Source organism: Zonotrichia albicollis, chromosome 5, assembly GCF_047830755.1.
Source record: "Zonotrichia albicollis isolate bZonAlb1 chromosome 5, bZonAlb1.hap1, whole genome shotgun sequence".
NCBI lineage: Eukaryota > Metazoa > Chordata > Aves > Passeriformes > Passerellidae > Zonotrichia > Zonotrichia albicollis.
The window spans coordinates 27,131,737-27,150,675 of NC_133823.1; the positions used below are offsets into that span (position 1 = coordinate 27,131,737).

Genomic DNA, 18,939 nt, shown 5'->3' on the forward strand with positions numbered 1-18,939 from the left:
CTAATAGCAGATTGATTTTGCTGGTGGCAAATGTCACACTTCTAAGTTTTAAAGTGTGCCCAAATGTCTAGTAGGTCCTTGAGATGACATGTTGTAGTTCAGTGATGGATTATTTTTTTTTAATATGTAAGAACTGTTAACTTGGATAAAAATTCATGTGTTGATTTAGAAGATAAGAGAAAATGGCAGATGGTGGCATGCAAATTTGACAAGAAGATAGACTAATACAGGAGCTGCAGCACTAATAAGGGTAGTACTGCTATAAAAATAACTTGTCTTGTCTTCCTGCAGGAAATACGGCAGTTGTCACAAAAGTACATATCCCTTGTGGAGTTTGATCCAGTACTGCTATCCTCATCATCTACTAACTTCACAAAAGTTGCTTCTATTTCTTGTAAAGGTACAAGTTACCCATATTTGGAGATAATATGATTAAATATGATTTGATTGCTGAAAAAAGGGTAATTTTTCAGTAGAGACCCTGAAAGATCTCAAAATCATCTTGTCTAGACTTTATTGAGAAAGAGAATGAATTCTTTTTGCTAATAGTTTCCATTCCACCCTTTTTGTGTATATGTGGTTCTTCTTATGCTGGTTGAAGGCTCTAAGCTATACATACTTGAAAACAGGGCTAAAACCAGTTTCTGAAACGTTAGCTGACTTTACAATAAGCATAATTATTGAATATGCCTTTCCAACATCCTTTTATGGTTTATGCGGGGTTTTTTCTGTTTAAAATATGTTTTCTAAGAGGCTATTGTGCTTGGGTGGTCATTTTCTATGACATTGCTTGGCAGGACCATTGAAGAGGCTTGCCTGAAACCAGACGTGTTTGTGGAAGAGCAGAGATTGGCATTTAAGCATTCCTGACTCCAGCCTGCTTCCTGTTCTGGCCACTAGACTGCAGTGTACAGACTTGAAACATTAATGAAACAGGCTGCTTTCATAATGACATTGAGACATGTTTTTCCTAGGAAAAACATAGATGAATAAGAAGAAAGAAGGGACTGTTATGTTAAGTGATTCTCTTTTTCAGAGGAATTTTTCATTTGTTGAAAGAAGGCAGTGTGCTCTGATTAGTAAGAATGCTATGCCAATGACAGGTGGTTAAAATTGCTCTTCACAGCTTTATTGTGTTTATTTTTGAAGGTGTTTATCATTCATGAATACTTCTTATGGCAAGGTTTGAAATCTCTGAAAAAAATTGCGTCTTAGGACTCAAACAATTAGATACTTTACTCACCTGTGCAAAGCAAAGGTTGCCCTTTTTAGTGTTCTTGCAAATCTTCCCATGAAAATAATTTTGGATATGCTTGTGACTGATGAATTCCATGTGTCTGCTCTTTCCCAGCTGCATCCTGTGACGGTGAAAGTCTTTATTCTGACAACAGCAAGAACTATCTTTTGAAAGGCACTACAACACTCAAAGCCTGTCTTTTCTGTCCTGTGATGGAAGGGTAGGTCGGCAGTGGATTTTTGTTTGTTTGTTAACATGCACTGATACTATAATGGAAATACTGTGCCTTACTTTTAAGAGATGACGTTAACTTTCTTTATCACTCTGATTCCAAGGTCAGTGAAGAGGCTTCTTCCTATTGTTGCTGTGTCATTTGCCAAATGTCACAAATTTAAAGCAATAATTCTGTATTTTATCCCAAGAAGAATTTTAGGAGCCCGTAAAAAGATGTGCTTTAAGAGCTTATATCATGTAAACGTTGCTTAGTCTATGATAAAATTTCCAGCACCGTTTTTAATGCAATGCAGAAGCTGGATAATCTTAGAAAAAATGTGAAGTCTTTTCCTGCTTCAGTCATCTTTTGCTAATTTCATCCAGCCTGCTGTATCATAAAGCAATTGGCAATGTTGTACTATAGCATGACAAGAGGGATAGATACTTTGCATGTCTCTTTTACATGGTTCTTGTGAATTTTTACTCTCATATGTCATTATTCCCAAATAAATAATTTTGTTCTTCTCTGGGAGAACTTAGAAGAGCCCCATCATACAAGAATGCTGTGTTATCTTCTCTTGTATGGACCACTTGTGTACTCAAGGACAATAGCAGATGTATTTATATTTTTGATGTATTTACTTATAGGTATTTTGATGTAGATCCTTCTGCAGTACTGTTTCATATAGAACCACATCATAATACTTCAGGATATTGGTCCATATGGTTTACAAACAATTTTTACTTCAGCATTGAATTGAATGAGGTCTTCATAGCCAGAGAAACAAAGAACCTAGTTAAGGTAAGCTTAATTTCTTCTTTGTACAATGTTTTGTATTTGATTTAAAAATATGGACTTTTGACATACAAAATGGGTTCTTTGAAGAACTCTGTGTTCTTAGAACTGGTTGGAATCCATTAAAAATAAAGGTTTATGTACATCTGTAACTATTAGGTTACTGTCTCAAGAGGCATTATTCACTGTCCAGCTTACTTTTGTATTGTTTTATTGACAACTATTCCTTCATTTGAGTTGCAGCTACAGATGCATCAAATTATAGACCATTGCTCTGTTCTCAGAACTGTTGAATGTGTGTGTTTGTGCTCTCTAGGATTCAGCATTTCTTCATAGTGGAAGCCTTTACTGCATAGATGACCTTTAAAGCCAATGATTTACTGGCACAACTGCTTGATTCAAATCAGGCAAATCTGGTTTAGGAGTAAGCACACAATATAGGCATCTAAATGGCTCTTCTTATGTTTTGGTATTGGGATTTGCATAAGTGCACTGTTTGGATCAGGTGTGAACTCATATGGCCATGGTAGTAACAGCTAAAACACAAAAGACATGAAAGTTTGCATTTTTCAAGGTACCACCTGTGTCAGAAAGTGCTGTACCAATTTTAATCCAGCTGTTGTTTGATTCTTTTCAGATTCTGAACTTTGCTGAACCTCTGACTCTACCTCCAGGCTGCTGGAATGTTTTTTCTTTGAAGCTCAATGTGAAAGACACTGTAACAAATGTGCTCTCTAGTATTTGTTTGTCCACAAACGTGGGAGTGATGTTCGAAATACCTCTGCAGATATATTCGACTGTGTCCAAGGTATGGTGTTCAGCTGTGTGTGTTGAATTGTTATTATGCACTGCAAACCCAGCTGCAGCAGTGTCTCTCAGGCCAGAAATCTGTTCTTAGTCCTGAAACAAAAGCTCAGTATCAGACCACTCTGTTAGACCATTCTGAAGATTGAGAGGTTAAGTCCCCAGAGTTGAACAGCAATGGAATTATTGTTTTCTTGGCACTTAATTATCTTAATTCAAAATTCTCTTATTTGACTCTATGAAATTATGCACTGAGAAAGTGAAATTTGTTCTCTTGTTTTGTCATGTTTTTGTTTTGTTTTTCCAGCAGGGAGATCTTAATTTTGAAGCAATTGCCCACTGTGATATTCAGTGCTACTTGGGAAAGTCTGATTCAGGTAGGTTTGTCTAAGGCTTTTTTTGGCATCTGACTAGTTGTATTGTAGAAAATTCATTTTATATAGCAGGACTTGTAATGAGAATATTGAGATTGTTCATGCAAGTACTTAGTTTTACATTTGTTTTAAAACAAATGTTCTGGGAGTATATAAATGGCTGAGGGAACTGAGTACATGGTACAGTATTTCAGACATCTAGTTCCATAGCGTGTGCTAAGCTATTGTTCTGTCTTGTAACATTCTTTTTTTAAATTTTAGTATTTAAGACTCTCCTATGAATTCTCATTGATGATGTATTGCCCTTTCCTTTCTTCATACATGTTTTCTTGAGAGATGTTGAAGTAGAATGGCAAAACTGTCCACTAACTCTAAGTTATTAGAAAATGTGCATAACCTGGGCCCAGATCCTGGGAATTCTTTTATGAAAACCAAACAAAAAAATTGACCAATATCTGCCTATATCTAGAGTTAAATTTGAAGGCCTCCTCTTTATCTCTTTCCCACAGCAATAATTCCATAGATTTTAGCAAATATGGTTTATCAGGCTTGTAAAACAGCATCTTAACACTGTATCATATGAAACAGAAGGAAGGCGTCTCTTTTTTTCTGGGACTGAAGAATCCATCTCCAGATACTGTAATGCTGGGAGCTGTTTTAAGTACCTGGCTAGCATTTACCAAAATACAGCAATAGGTTTAACATGGCATGATACTGTCTAAAGAATGTTGAACCTGTTAAAAGCTGGTTCAGAATAGTGGTTTTTGCTCTCTGTGCAGTAAGGAGTTTCAGAAGGCAGCTGATAGCATAGGCTTTAAATATTTGAGCACTCTCCTGGAAATGTTTTCAAGATGATGTTTCCTAAAATGTGTCTTTGTGTGAGGATATGAGGAAGGCAGTAGTAGTCAGTCAGATGTGAAAAGGAGAATTGAGGTGACATATAGAAACATGTGACTTGAACACTTACTGGGACACTTGCATGCTAAGGTCCGTATCTTAGAAGAAAATGTTTGCTTTTTTGTTTTGTTTTTTTTTTTAATCTCAATGAAGGAATATGGCTAATACAACTGAATACTTGTTGCTTACTCTATTTTCATTCTAGTAATACACATAATGAGATCTGTACTTACAGGTATTCTGCCTTCTGCTTTAGGATACTACTGTTTGTAAACAGAAATGTGTAATGCATTAGCCTGGAAATACTGACCTAAAGAAATTGTAGTTGGATTATTCCAATAATCACCAATCTCAATTAATTACTTTAAACATTAAGGATTGTAAAATAAAGTACATGCACTTTCAAAATAAGTATTTTTTGTTTTCTTTCTAAAGAAGCTTGCTTTTCCAACTACTTTCTGCTGTGTTAAAATGCTTGAACCAATATGAGTGTAACTTTCTAAAATACACTAATCTTTAGACTGATGTAAAGCTTTGCAATTCATCTTAAGAATAATTTGAGAAAATTATCAGCATCTAGAAAAGAAGCTAAAATGAAAAGACTGTTTTTGCCTAACTAGGAATTGTTATGTTCCCTGCTGTGCCATGCTACTATATTTTTGAACCACTATATAGCATATTATCTTGGTACTTTACTGCCATCAGTGGAGAGTACTGTGTAGACTACTGATGACCTGGTTACTCTTCAGTGGCATCTATTAGGAATAGCAGCAATAAAAAGGTCTCACTAAAGCATACACAGCCTGTGCAATGCCCATTCTCTTGTTTGCATGTACAGTTAATTTGGTTTTGCAGATGTTTTTCTTTAAACAAATCTGATATGGAAGATAATATATATATATATACACCCTTGCTTATTCTCACTGTGAAGGGAAAAAGTGGGTTGGCTTTTTTGTTTTGGGTCTGGATGCTTTGCAGATACTGATTACTCATGTTCTCAAGTAGATTGACAGAAGGAGCAAATATTATCTCTGTAAAATCTGAAAAATCTATTATCCTTTCAGCAAATCTGCTTTGGCAGAAGAGTCTCTCTCTGGACCATTCTGCCTGGGACGTGGATTCTGAGCTTGCAAGTGACCTTTATGAAAGATGGCAAAAAATAAGACGTGGGGAAGCATGCAGGTCTGTACAGAATCTATTGAGGTTCTTAATTCAAGCCAGTAGAGTGTTGTAAGAAGGAATATTTTGGTTCTGAAGTATTCTTAATTAGAACAAAACATTCTGGACCATTTTCTACACTTAAATTAGTTTTCTTGAAGCACATGGAGTTTCAGAGCACCCCAGACTCCCCCAGCTTTCATTTCAAGGCACTGCCAGCCACAAGTAAGCTTTTCAGCCCAAAATGTAAATAATATTCTGACTCTAGTTATCTCACCAGGGCTACCTGGCATGAAAGCAGTCCAAGCATGTTTTACCAGCTCATTTATGGAGTTGCATGAGTCCTTCATCATCAGGTTGTATAGCAGTCTTAGCAGTCTTCTCAGGGTCTTTGAATGGCTTTCATGGTTTTTAGTCCCTGGCCTACATACACAAAAGTTAGCTGTTAAGCTACAGCTTTATCGACTTTATTTTGTAGAGACCATTTCCAAGGAAAGATAAATTAATGCAGTTACAGATCCTGGCAAATCATCTTGTAGTTCTTTGTTTGAAAGAAAAAAAAAGAAATTAATTAAGTTTTCTGCTTTTGCCAATAAAGCAGGAGAAATATTTTAGGATCAGCTCGCTTTACTCAGCAGAAGAACTCTGAAGAGGAATCCTTTGCCTTTTTCTTGCCACGGTTGACTACAGAGCCTGGCCTTACACTCAACTTTAATGCCACAGCTGTTAAAAGTAGCATGGTGAGAATGGTTGTTACTATACTTTTTTCTGAGTTGTGCATTTAGCTTTTTTAAATAACAAAGTCTGTGGTTAATATTTGGTGCTGCTTACATTTTCATAGTGCTTATGAACTGATGTTTTGATCTCAGTTAAGACACTAAATTTGTATCTCTTTGGTTCTTTGGTAAGTTTCCTAGATTGCTAGTTGTAATACTTTAGTACAAGGAGAAGAATAAAGCAGTGTAAGTTTTAACCAACAATTTGTTGTTGTTGTTAAACTTTCCTTGTGTTTGTTATATAAGTTACATGCTTGTGGTAAAATAATTGAGCATGGGACTAGGGATAGGGTGTGTTGTCATTAGTGATGCATGCAAGGCTGTACAGGATGGCCTTCCTCATGCCACTGTCTTGTCTAACAGAGGTGTGTAAAACATTTATGAGAGATACAACACTTGCAGAGCAATGTATCTTCAGCCACACTGACAGTTATTTCTTTCTTGTTTGTCAGATTTAGGTTTCTGCTAACCTAGCCTAGGCCAGAACCAGTCATATGGAAATAGTTTTCATATGCACATATTGTGAATTACCTTAATATTCCATTTGTCCAATTTAATTGTTAGTCATTACAGAAATTTTTATAACCTGCTTGCATTCAGACTTCTCTAAGATGGGGTGGCACCTCACTAACTTTCTTCTGTGCTAGAGCTTTGTTCACATCTGTCTGCATAAATCAAAATCCAAATGAAAGGGTTGTTTGGACACTGGGGGTGGTCTGTATTTTTGTGTATGTGGTTCAAAATGCACTCTTAGCTGACTTTGCAAATTCTGACATTGTGGTGACATGTCCTGCTGTTACATGCAGTCATGTGCATGTATGATTATACTGCATTGACACAAAAGCCAGATTGAAGTCCCTTGAAAATGCAGATTGTATTGCTATTGTTGAATTATTTTACCAACCAGTTCTCAAATATGTAGTTTTTAACTCTTTCTTTTCCCCTCCAAACTATTTAGGTAAAATATTTCGTACTAAGAAACCCTTCATCCTTCCCAGTTACGTTGCAGCTTCTGCCTCTTTCTTACTACCCTGATCCCCAAGCTTCACTGAGTCTGCTGAACAAATGGTAATAACTATCTCAGGATACTGTTTTCCCTTTTAAAAGATCTTATTTGCTATGCCTTATGATTGTTGCTTATTGGGTTTTATTTAGTTTTTCAAAGTGTAACTTAGATGGGGCTTATGTTCTGTCCCATTTTGGAAGACAGAGCCTTGTTTGGGGCAGCTCCCTGTATGGTGCATGCCTTTGTGGTGTACCTCATCATTGATAAAACACAAATTTAACATGTTTTAAGCAAATTTGTGTCTGCCAGATATATATTATAGTTGTTAATCTTCTAGTATCTGAGGCTTAGTGCAAGCTGCCCGGGTGAGGTGAACAGCTTACAGGGTTGGGCTTGTGCATCTCCTCACAGTGCTGGTTGGTATCTGTAGAGTCTGTAGACAGATCAGTGAAAAGAAGGTATCTGAACCATCCTAGAGAAGAGTTTTCTTCTTAGTCTTTTCTTAGGTAATAACCCTGGTCAAAGAGGAAACAGAAACTGGGAAGCAAAATGCAGATTCAGAGGGAGCAACCTCAGCATAAATATTTAGGGTCAGCTAAGTAAATGTTTCTGCATTGTTTTAGCCCTTCTGTTTTAGATTTGAGATGATGATCTAATGAGAAATCTAGAGGAGAGTTAGACTAATAATAAAGGAACCTGGTGAGTGAACTGAAGCTCACCAAAATAAGCCCTGTCACACTTATCTTTGAAAAAATGTTATAGTTGGTAGGTGTGTGTGTGGTTAGAGACAGTGGGATTACTCCTGTGCTTAGGTGTATCTTGCTTATTTGGGGTCCCAATCCCTGTGTAATTGCTTCCTTAACATCATTCCTTTACATAGGTATATGCATGTGCATATATATGTCTGTGTATATATATATGCACATTAATAACTCCATCTGTTTGCATACTAAATATTATTTCCACATAGACTCTTTCTAGTGGTTTGCAATTACATTTTCTCTGTATTTGCACACTTGTGTTTCTGCAGATCTTCTAACTTCACCAGAAATCACATCCATTAACTGGTTCTTTTTAACCTAATGTCATAGATAGTTATGACAAGTGAGTTTTCATTCAGTGGCTGGAGGTCCATTCGTCTATAATCTACATTTTATGTGTTGGTTTTCTTATGTTGGTTTTTAATACTTGATGTCAAATGCTTATAATTTGCATTTGGACAAACAAATCAATTGTTTTAAGTAAATTTGATTTGCGCATCATGTGATGGAAAATAGGAATTTGTCCCAAACAAATCATGAACAGAAAGAGGGATTTTTGAATAAATTATATGAGATTTAATAATGATTATTTCTTAACAGTTATGTGAGCAGAAAGAGTTTCAGGGAATTTGTGTTTGTGTGGCTTAGAAATTCTATTTCTTGACTGTTATCTTTTACAATATTCTACACTGGCAGACCTAAAATGCCCAGCCATTTGTCTGTTTTCCAAATATGTGTAATCCACATAAAACTGATTTGCAGCGTATTCTTTTGAAATGCAGACCCACATTTCCACCATGTTTCACACTGCCAAAATGCAATTGTAAAAGTAGTCTCTATTTAAGAATAGATGCCAGCATGTAAAAATAAGTCAAAGCAGTTCTGACAGGCTGGGTTTCAAATGCTTAACTTTTTGTTTTGGTTTATTTAGGTTCGGGATAAATGTGCAAGCTATCAACTTCACAACCACCGAATTCAGGCTAATGGATGAATGTTCTCACAGGGTAAGATGGCTAATTTTGGTAGAAGTGGTCTGACACACTAGAGAAGGATTTTTCTAGCTATGTTACTCCTGGGTTCTTCCCAAGAGCAATTTAAAGCAGTTTCACAGTGTTTTCTTGATTCTTCATCAGGTTTGTATCTTTGTAGTTAATTATTTTCAGGATTTGGGTCAGTTTTGAGTACAGCTGTAGGGAGGAAGTGCATGCATGCCTGCAAGTGTGTGGATGTGCTGTTGGGGCTTCACCCTTGGCTCCAGGCTGACCATGAAGTGTCAGGCTGTGGAGTCAGTGATGTCAGGAGCGGGCTGGTTCTCTGCTCAGAACAGGGAAGTAGTGTCAGGTAGTTCATGGGAGGAGGAGCTGGGATTTCTACATATCAGCTTCATGCCATTGCAACTTCTGGATTCAGGTTTGGAGTGTCATGGTTCTCTCTGGTTCCCATTGCCTCATTTTTGAATGAGTGTGGGTAGCACTTGACCATGGCACACCAGTGCTGAGCTGTGCTTAAACCCTGAGATGTTGTGTCATGGATGACAGAGAAAATGCTGTATCAGGGATGCTGGCATATTCTGGTGACCAGAGTACTGTCCAGAATACCCAGAGGATCTCTTCTTAAGACTTCTGGTTTCTACAAAAAGCCAGAATTAATGTATTTTCCTTGCTGTTTGGGCATACTGCAGCTTCATCTTTAATGTCCTGTATAGATACAGGTTTCTGCACATATGCTTTAAGATCTTAATGAAATACTTGTACCTTGTAAAAGGAAAAGAGTATGTTTGCTGCACTAATCAAAGCTGACCTTTCCTTTCTGGCAACAGTTGTAAGAGTTGTTGTAAAAGAGAGGAGACAGCAGTTTATAAATCCTAGCCTGTAGGCACACTCTGAAAAAGGGACGGTAGTGTAGGGGGAGGAGTGAGCTTCCACAGTCCCACACACCGTACTCTTGGCCAAATGGAAAAATAGCTGTGGATCTTCACATCAGTGTGTGCAATACATGGTTTTCATTAGGTTTGAAGAGCTAGGGGGAACATGCATGGTTAGGTAGATTTTCAGCACATATGAGACAGATCTTGCGTTGTTAACCAAATAAATAGTTGCTAATATTTAAATTTTTGCATTTGACGTCATTTTCCTAGTCAGTTTATATGCAGTGAATTGTTAGGCTCATCTTTGTAGGGAGTAACATGGGGAAGTTTGCAAACACCATACATGGCTTGCTTTTAATAAATACTGATTATTAAATGCAGGTTCTGATAGTTTTTGTGAAGTATTTTTCATAAAATAGACAAAGAATAAAAACATTTTGAACAGAAAAAGATAGAAAAGCTGTTAGTACAACACCCATAAACTGAGAAACAACCAAGTGAGAGCCCATTTTGCAATCATTATGGTTTTTTTGACTGCTATAGGTATCTGATCACCCCTTTCTAAGAGGGGACCTGGAAGAGCAAGTTATAGGACTATTTTCATTTTTCAAAGGCACAAAGAATAAACAACAGTATTAAGAAAATTTACATTATTTCCAGACTAAGTGAACTTCTGGTAGTTCTGGTTTTCAATTAATATAGTTGAGAATTCTCTTTGGCTTCCTTCCAGTGACTCAAATTATCAGCATATTTACCAGCAGTCCCTTTCTCACTTCAATCAAGTTGTAAGTCATGCACTGAGGGTATAATGGTTGCCACATTTCCCTGTGCAATCAATACACTTCAGTTCTTGTGTTGTGAAGTGTTTCAGGATTTCTTGAATATGCAAGACACTATATAATTTCTTTTCCATCTGAGGAAATAAAAGCTGTTTTAAATAATGAAGTAATACGTTCCTCATAATAATAAGTGCAGTAATATGAACTTTTGCTCAAATAAACAATCTTATCTGATGTTTTATGTTGTCAAAAGGAAAGACTTGGATATAACGAGTTAGTTAGCAGTTTCTGCACCTTGCCAGAAATATTCTGTGTGGTGCTAAGTGGTGATACAGTGCTTTCTTTATTGACATCTTTAAACACAGATATTTTCTGTGAGTAAGAAATGCATTTTTTGTTTAACAGAATGCACATCAAGAGGACCTCATCAGCAAGAAATGCAGTTCTGAGATGCTTTGTTTAAGTTTACAGCCACTGGAAACCAGAAAAGTTGGTGTAATTTTTACACCTCTTGATTACAAAAGAGTAGCTTCCCTTATTTTAATCAGGTAAGCCAAATTTTAGTTGTAAGCGAGAATCAAGCAGCTCAATATAAAAATGAATTTGCAAAGTCCTGGCACATAGACAAATGCTCAAAATTTGAAAGTCAGAATACCTCTGGTTTAATAAAAATTGCTTAGAGTGTGTTTGTGCCTTATGTCTGAGTCATTAATTTTCTTGATATGTTGTCAGAGGGTTATAAAATGCATGTGACTGTACTGAGGCAGTTTTGCGTTAAGAGAGAAACACATTGTATGGCTTTGCTGTTTTCAGCTTGACTGAATAATGATAGCAGTTGTGGATCCAGTGAGTCTTTTATGCAGCCAAACTTTGGTTACCTTTGTAGGAAAAGGGAGTTTATTAATTGAAGAAGCAACCATTTTCACTAGGTGACACAGTTGTTTTCTAGTGGCACTGGTCACTAAACTTGCCCCTTCACTGTCTGAAATTCACTAGGGGCTGGTTCTGGAGTGATCCTGTCTCTGTTTAGGAGAAAACTGTCTAGGTTTTGCCCCTGATTCTGTTCTAACACAATGTTATCTTGGTTTGGCACCTAGAGAGCAAAGCCATGACTTTGCAAACTTAATTTGTGCTTTAGTGGCTGACTGCATGATTTTTATTTTATGGCAGAAACAACTTAACTGTTCTGGATGTTGTCAATGTAGAAGGCTTTGGAGCCAAAGAATTGCTTAAAGTGGGGGGAAGACTCCCAGGTGCAGGAGGATCCCTTCGGTTTAAGGTGCCAGAAGCGACACTAATGGACTGCAGACGACGTGAGTAAGGAGACACAGGTCTCTGCTTGTGCAGCTGCCTGCTTTGCTCTGCACTGGAACTCATACAGAACATTCATGTTACAGAAACAGAATGGTCAAAGCTGAAGAGTTTGGCCGTGAGAAGTGTAGATTCTGTTTTGTCAAAACTCTGACTGAAAATAGTTAAAAGTTTTAGAAATACACTACTGCAGAATAGTCTGTATTAGATCTTGGTCACTTATGGGGTTTTTTTATTCAATGTAAGTAAAAATAGCAATTTATTTATGAATGTAAGAAAATAATTTCATGCACTGTAAACTAATTGCTCTCTTTTTTCCTTTAAGAACTGAAAGACAGCAAGCAAATTCTATCCATTACGAAGAACTTCAAAGTAGAGAATATTGGGCCTCTTCCTATAACAATTTCATCAATGAAAATCAATGGTTACAGTTGCCAAGGATATGGATTTGAAGTGTTAGACTGTCAGGAATTTTTCCTAGCTCAAAACTCATCACGAGAAATCAGCATTGTGTAAGCACTGACAAATTTGTTGACAAAATAACTGAAGTGGAAATTTGAAATAATTAATTTCAGAAACAGACACTCCAATGGCATACCACACACAAAATTTTGAATAGAAATTTAGTAAGCATTTCCCTCAGGATAACACTAACGAATGGATTATATAATACTGGTCCTTTATATGACCCATTATTTTTAAAAAGCAGCATACATGCTTTTATCAGTGCATTATGAAGTAATAAATTAAAACAAAACAGTTGCCACAATTTTTTATTTGCTTCTTATTCTCTAAGCTTGTTCCAAGTAGCCTGACCACAATCTAGTCATGTTTTCCCAACATTGCACATAGTCTAAAACTGATTCTTCTTAAACTATCCTTGAGTGAAAGATACTACTGTGACTTAAGCAAAAGTAATATTACTGTAGTAAAGTAATTGTGGTTTCCCATACAACAGATTTCACCTCTACTGATTAGAAAGGCAAGTTATACCTTCTAGCAATCAAGTAGAATACTGAGATGGGTCAGGGAAGTAGAAGAGACAAATCTGGTGTTTCTTCTGCTTTCTGTATCTTTCCAGCTTTGCACCCTAGTACCTGGCCCTTTCTGAAATCATGCTGGCTGTATGCTGGGCAGCTGTGCTTTTGTTGATTAACCTGAGTTGATTATGTGTATTGCCTTGATAAAAGGAAAACATGTCACAGTAACAAGAGTATTGTGAAGAGTCACAATAAAGCCACATATTTTGCTACTTTAAGATGACCTAATGCCACCTGCACAGTTTAAGCAGATAGTGGACACTTAATTTAAGTGTACTTTAAAAAAAATTATTAAATAATATTATTTCATATAACTAAACAGTTATTACTGGATTAATAAATTGATAATTCATAGTAATAATGAGGCAATATTTTAGTAATTTTAAGAATGCTATTAAATTATTGGTAAATTTTATTAAGTTATTTTTCTTATTATTATTGTTGCTCCTGTTGTCATCATCGTATTGTTTGTATTTTTGTTATCAGTATGACTTCAGAAAGTAAAATTCAGCCAAACAATGAAAAAGTAACACCACCTCTGTTTTTCCTGACAGATTCACTCCTGACTTTACATCTTCATGGGTAATTCGTGAGCTCACGCTGGTGACTGCTGCTGATCTGGAGTTCCACTTCACGCTCAACGTGACCCTCCCTCACCATCTGCTACCGCTGTGTGCGGATGTGGTGCCAGGGCCCAGCTGGGAAGAGTCTTTCTGGAGGCTCACTGTCCTCTTTGTAAGGTAAGGCTTTCCTCACAGCGCCCCAGAGCTCCCACAAGGTGCAGTGCATGTGAATGCCGTGGTGATAACACACATGGGCTGATGCATCCCTGACTGAGATCCCCCTGCACACTGTGCTGCTGCTTGTGTGGTTTGGACTCTGGAAACAGTCAGAACACAAATGAAGTAACAGCAGTGACCACTTTGCCTGCTTCTAGATGCAACAGAAGATTACAGGGATCTGAAAAAACAGGATTTTTTCATTCTGTTTTCCTGCTAACAAAATTTACACTACATGATTGAGATGGTGGTTTGATGAATTAGAAAGATTTTTGTTTTGATCCATATATGTTTGATGCAATTAGTACACCGTGGAGAGAGAGGATATTTTACATCTAAATTTTTAGTTCAGAAGTATGATGGCATTTATAGCTCATTTTATGCCAGCATTTTCTCTAGGAAAAGAAAGAAACAGTATTTAATAAATACCTAAATAATGATGATGTCTATCATAAATGAACAGTGGGCTGATAGGTCATATTATGATATGATGTCATGCATCATAATATGATATGATGTAAGACTACAACACAGTTACTTCTGAATTACTTTCAAGGACTATCTCTTTTAGAATGAGCTTTTTCTTTGTTCTATTTTTTTTTTTTTAAGTTCATGAGTGAGTTATTTTATCGAGCTAATGACTAGTAAGGCCTATAAGGAAAAAAAGGAAAAGAAAATACTATTACAACTATCATTTTTAAGGCTGTGTTTTGAGTTTGTATGTCTTTTTATGTAGAATTTACCGAAAAAATACTTGAGAAGTGTATCTTGTTAGAAGCTTTTTAACCTTTTCACTGAATATTCCTGAAAGTTGTAGATACCAGTATCTATTGTTTTCTTTGGCAGTTTGTCCCTGCTTGGAGTGATTCTGATAGCCTTCCAGCAAGCCCAGTATATTCTAGCAGAGTTCATGAAATCAAGACAGAGGCCAAATCCTAGTGCTTCACCACAGCAGAACAGCAACTCTGTTGACATAATCAGCTCTGATTCCTACAAGTAAAAATACTTTTTTTTTCTTCTTTTCTACTGTGTTTATTGTGGAGTGGTGCTTTCTGTCTGACCCTCACTGATATTGCTGTGTGCTGGTTTAAAGTGTTCCAAGCGGCCTTTTTTAGAGAACTTCCACCTCAAACTAGGAGGAATGGAGGAACTCAGGGGTTTATTAATCTTGAATATTGCGAGTAATACATAAGGTAAAAATTGTGTGATGAAAGTAAAGGATACACCAGGTGTGACAGCCATGGAGAGAATGGAAAATGCATTGATGGTTCTCAATCTGACCCTCTTGAGTCGTCAGTCAGGCATTTACTCATTGAAGCATGTAAGTGTGTTGGAAGTCTGAGCAAATACTTAGAGTGTTGCTCAATTCTCACTGAAATCAGAATGTGCTTAGCTGGTATGGTAAATTAAAGACCTAAAGCAATTTCATGGCTTGTGAATATGCCCCCCTTTCTTTTCTTACAACAATATCTCATAAAACAATTCATGATGGCTTTGTAAAGAAAAACAAATCCCTTTTTTTTTTTTTCCCTCAAGGGGAAGCTGCAAGACATTTATGGATTCCTATAGTTCCTCAGATAAAGGTAAAGGGAAGGGCTTCCTGTCTGTAGGCACTTCTTCCAGCCGAAGTCAGAGTGCGGCAAAGAGAAGTCCTGCGACCTACAGCCACTCTCAGAAGAAACACAAATGTTCAGTTTACTACAGTAAGCAGAAACCAAACACATCAGCTGGCAGTGCCATTGCAGCTACTGATGAGAAACAGAATCAGATTGCAGAGAACCAAACCTCAGCACCAAAAGAGGACATTTGCACTGATGTTGTCCGTGAGAACTGGGTAACTCTGAAATATGCAAATGGCATAAACGTCAACAAGAATTTAACTCTTCCAGAAGACTTTCTGGGTAAAGAAGAAAGTGCACTGAAAAATACAGTTCTCGTTAAAAATACTTCTTCAGAGTGTGATCTGAAGGAAGATCTTCAAACATGTATGTTTCCTAAGGAAACTAACCTTAAAACTTCAGAAAATCTAGCTGAGCACAAAGAACAGGAATTCTGTTCTGTGAAGATGTCCAAGAAGCTACCTGAAAGTCACTTGCCCAGAAATTCACCTCAACAACAGCCAGAACTGCAAGAAATAAGGAAAACTAGCGGTAATTTTTTCTCAAATTCTATCAGTCTAAATTACTAAGTGAAATCTTCTGATGAGTTCACTGTGATCAGGATTTTGTCTTTTGCGTAGGACAAGGAAATTGTGGTGTTTCTTATGTGTTCACTGTGATTTGTCTGTTTACATTCCCAAGGAAGCAGCTTACATTTAAAGTTGTTTTATAAATCATAAATTTGCTTGGTTTACAAATTTCAAGCTTGTTGCTGTAGCATTTAAACTGCTAAAATAATTGATGTCATAGATCTGCTTATAAGACACAAATTGCCCTTGTCAGATATTCGGAAGGATCCCAGTTTGCTATTTTCAGGTCCACTGAAAATATGGTGGTTGAATCACCAAGCAAGCACAGTCAGAAGCAGATATTCAGAACTCCTCCGATAAAACCACCCAAAATAAGGAAAACCTTATCAGGGTAGTGTGAACTTTTATTGTGTAAGAATCTGCAAATCAGTGTTTTCCACAGTAATTGCATAGCTGTATTTTTTTTATCTTGTTTTTCTTTTTTTGAAATTGTGAGGCTAGGTTGCCTGGGAAGTCTTACCTCTTAGCTTCACAATTCAAAATTTTAAGAACAGCAGAAGTACACCTGGGAGAAATCAAAAGCAGGACAGGAGAATGTATCCTCTGGAAGCTTGGCTTTACTGAGGCACTTGGCAAAGTAATTGAATGGTGAAAACTGGCATTTGCTGTAACTGTGGCAGTTTATTTAGGGAGTGAGCCATCAGAGAGGGATTTCAGGCCCTGCTGTCTTATTTAGTTGCTACCATGGGCTTGTTGCTTCTTGTGTTGTTACCTGTGAGCTATAACAGATACAAGCGTGCAAGCTCAGGTGAAGGCAAGATATTTTCACTCATTCTTACAAGGTATTTTGAGATATATTTTGAATATGAGTATTTTGAGGTATTCGTCATATGCTCCTAAAATGCATTGTTGCTTATTCTTTGCTTTGAATTAGGAGATAATTCATTATATTCAGTAGTAAAGCACTAAAGGTAATCTCTCTTGTTGTCTATTAGCAGTTGTGGCTTTCTGCACTATCAGGCATGTGATATTTCTGTGTTTCAAGACATTTAGTAGGATGTGTTAAGTCTAAAAAGTACCATGTTGCAGTGTTTGTACTTTGATTATCATTACAGAACTGGTTTTGTGCAAGCAGGGAGTTCAGGACCTCAGGTACTCACATGTTTGTATGCTGGAGAGCAGCAGAGCATTCTTTAGAGCTCTGGCACTCTCCCTCGCCTGGTGTTTCATTCTCATGTGCTCCAGAGGGTAGCTGGTATCTGACTCAGAGCTGGGGTGTTGTGGTTGGTTGGCAGGAAACTGTAAAAACATTTGGGTGTGCTTTTCCCTGTTGAGAAGGCCACTTCAGTTCAGTAAATGATGACATTTCTTACACAGAGCAGCTGAAAGCCTTGGTAGCAGACCACTGTGGATGTAGGGCAGGTCTCTGAGATACCTGTAACCAATCAGAGGCAAAGTGAATTCTGTCCTGTCCTGTCCCAGGCAGAGCAGTGTGACTCAGCTGAGCTAGTTGTTGAGGCAGGCTTCCTCTTGAATCTTTCATCTTTTGGACTCTTAGATCAAAATAATTCTTCTTCCTCATAAGCCTCTCAAGTAAAAGAACTTTTAGTGTGGAACCCATGCTAAAGAAAGGATGACTTCCCTTTGTCTTCACAGTGAATGCAGAGGACACTTCTGAGGTGTCAAGCACCAAGTAAAGGCTGTCCTTTCTCCCTAGTCAGCTTGCAGGGTTTTTTTCCTCTTTGTTTTTTAACCCAGTGTTCTCTAGCTTCAAATTCTACCAAGTAGCTCAAATTCAGATGAGATGAGCAGAGATGAGATGAGATTGTGTAATCTTTGTGTGCACTGGGAGTGGTGTGCTCATGACCATGAACCAGCACAAAGCTACTTTTTGCAGCTGCTAATACAATTTTTACATTGTATTAGCTTTTGGTTTTAAAATTTTCCAGTATCATCAGCCTAGACATTAGTCTCCTGTGTTTTGGAAAGCAATACAAGGCTGTTTTTAAAGAAAGGTATGTGGTTATGACCACATACCTTTCTTCCCTTCTCTTCCCATGCAAACAGTTGTTATTGTTTAATTGTAGGGAATAGCCAGCAAGTGCCTCTCAGGAATGAAACAGAAAACTGCGAGACTTCAAAAAAGCAGATCAACCTAAAGCCTTCCACAGAGAAAAAGATTAGTAAGGGATCCAAGGAAGAGACTCCATGCTGTGCAAAAGAGGAGATTACTTCTTCTGAGGTTGGTATTGTGATCTTTCTCCTTTTCAAATTTGAAATTATCTTTTTATAGTTTATGTACATATATATATACCTATAGATATGTATGTGTATGTAGGGACTATTTTGTAGAGTCACAGACCTGAAATGCTGTAAATCAGATGAATGAGGAAGAGTGCAATGTGCTGTCCCACATCCATTGTGTATTCATGCTGCTTTGTGGAATGGTGAACAGCTTGGGTAAAAATCAAAACAGCCATATCACAGCCAGAGATTGTTACTGTTAGAGCAGGCACAAGCATACTGGAATCTAATGCCAGCTGTCAGCCACAGTAATGATGTGGGAACATTCTCTGCAGGGGAAGTGGGCATGTTGGCCTTCACTTGCAGACCTGATCTCCAAACCCAGGGCTTTGCATCAGAAACTTGCATTTGGGAGTACAGCAGGCAGAAGCCCTTTAGCAGATTATGCAGTTGCTGAGAAGAATCGTTCTTCACCCCTAGTTTCTGAGTATGATAACACATCAAGACTGTACCTTTGTTGCAGGCAGCATAAAACACTAAAAGAACTTTATCAGGCAATTAGTGAACCTGAGAATCTGGATTATGTTTATATTCTGTGTACTGGATATAAATCCCATGGCAAAAAGGTGTAAGGAAGAATTGCTTATATTGCTTGGAGAATATGTGAGAAAAGACATGGTCTTGTCTTGCTTTGGGAATTGTTGTTACA

At 37.3% G+C, this 18,939-nt stretch overlaps 1 protein-coding gene across 3 annotated transcripts in view; it reads left to right on the plus strand.

Annotated features, from left to right (window-relative positions):
* TMEM131L (transmembrane 131 like) overlaps positions 1-18,939 on the plus strand; it is a 78,270-nt gene that overhangs the window by 47,206 nt on the left and 12,125 nt on the right. For 2 of the 3 annotated variants that reach the window (XM_026792931.2, XM_005486350.3), the window contains exons 11-26: positions 292-400; positions 1,352-1,457; positions 2,099-2,252; positions 2,884-3,054; positions 3,358-3,427; positions 5,386-5,503; positions 6,078-6,219; positions 7,214-7,323; positions 8,954-9,026; positions 11,074-11,216; positions 11,839-11,981; positions 12,305-12,491; positions 13,574-13,759; positions 14,645-14,794; positions 15,335-15,948; positions 18,074-18,228. In XM_026792931.2, coding sequence (XP_026648732.2) covers positions 292-400; positions 1,352-1,457; positions 2,099-2,252; positions 2,884-3,054; positions 3,358-3,427; positions 5,386-5,503; positions 6,078-6,219; positions 7,214-7,323; positions 8,954-9,026; positions 11,074-11,216; positions 11,839-11,981; positions 12,305-12,491; positions 13,574-13,759; positions 14,645-14,794; positions 15,335-15,948; positions 18,074-18,228 — 2,631 coding nt within the window. The remainder of the gene's footprint in view (positions 1-291; positions 401-1,351; positions 1,458-2,098; positions 2,253-2,883; positions 3,055-3,357; positions 3,428-5,385; positions 5,504-6,077; positions 6,220-7,213; positions 7,324-8,953; positions 9,027-11,073; positions 11,217-11,838; positions 11,982-12,304; positions 12,492-13,573; positions 13,760-14,644; positions 14,795-15,334; positions 15,949-18,073; positions 18,229-18,939) is intronic. The other variant, XM_005486352.4, reaches the window with a different exon arrangement.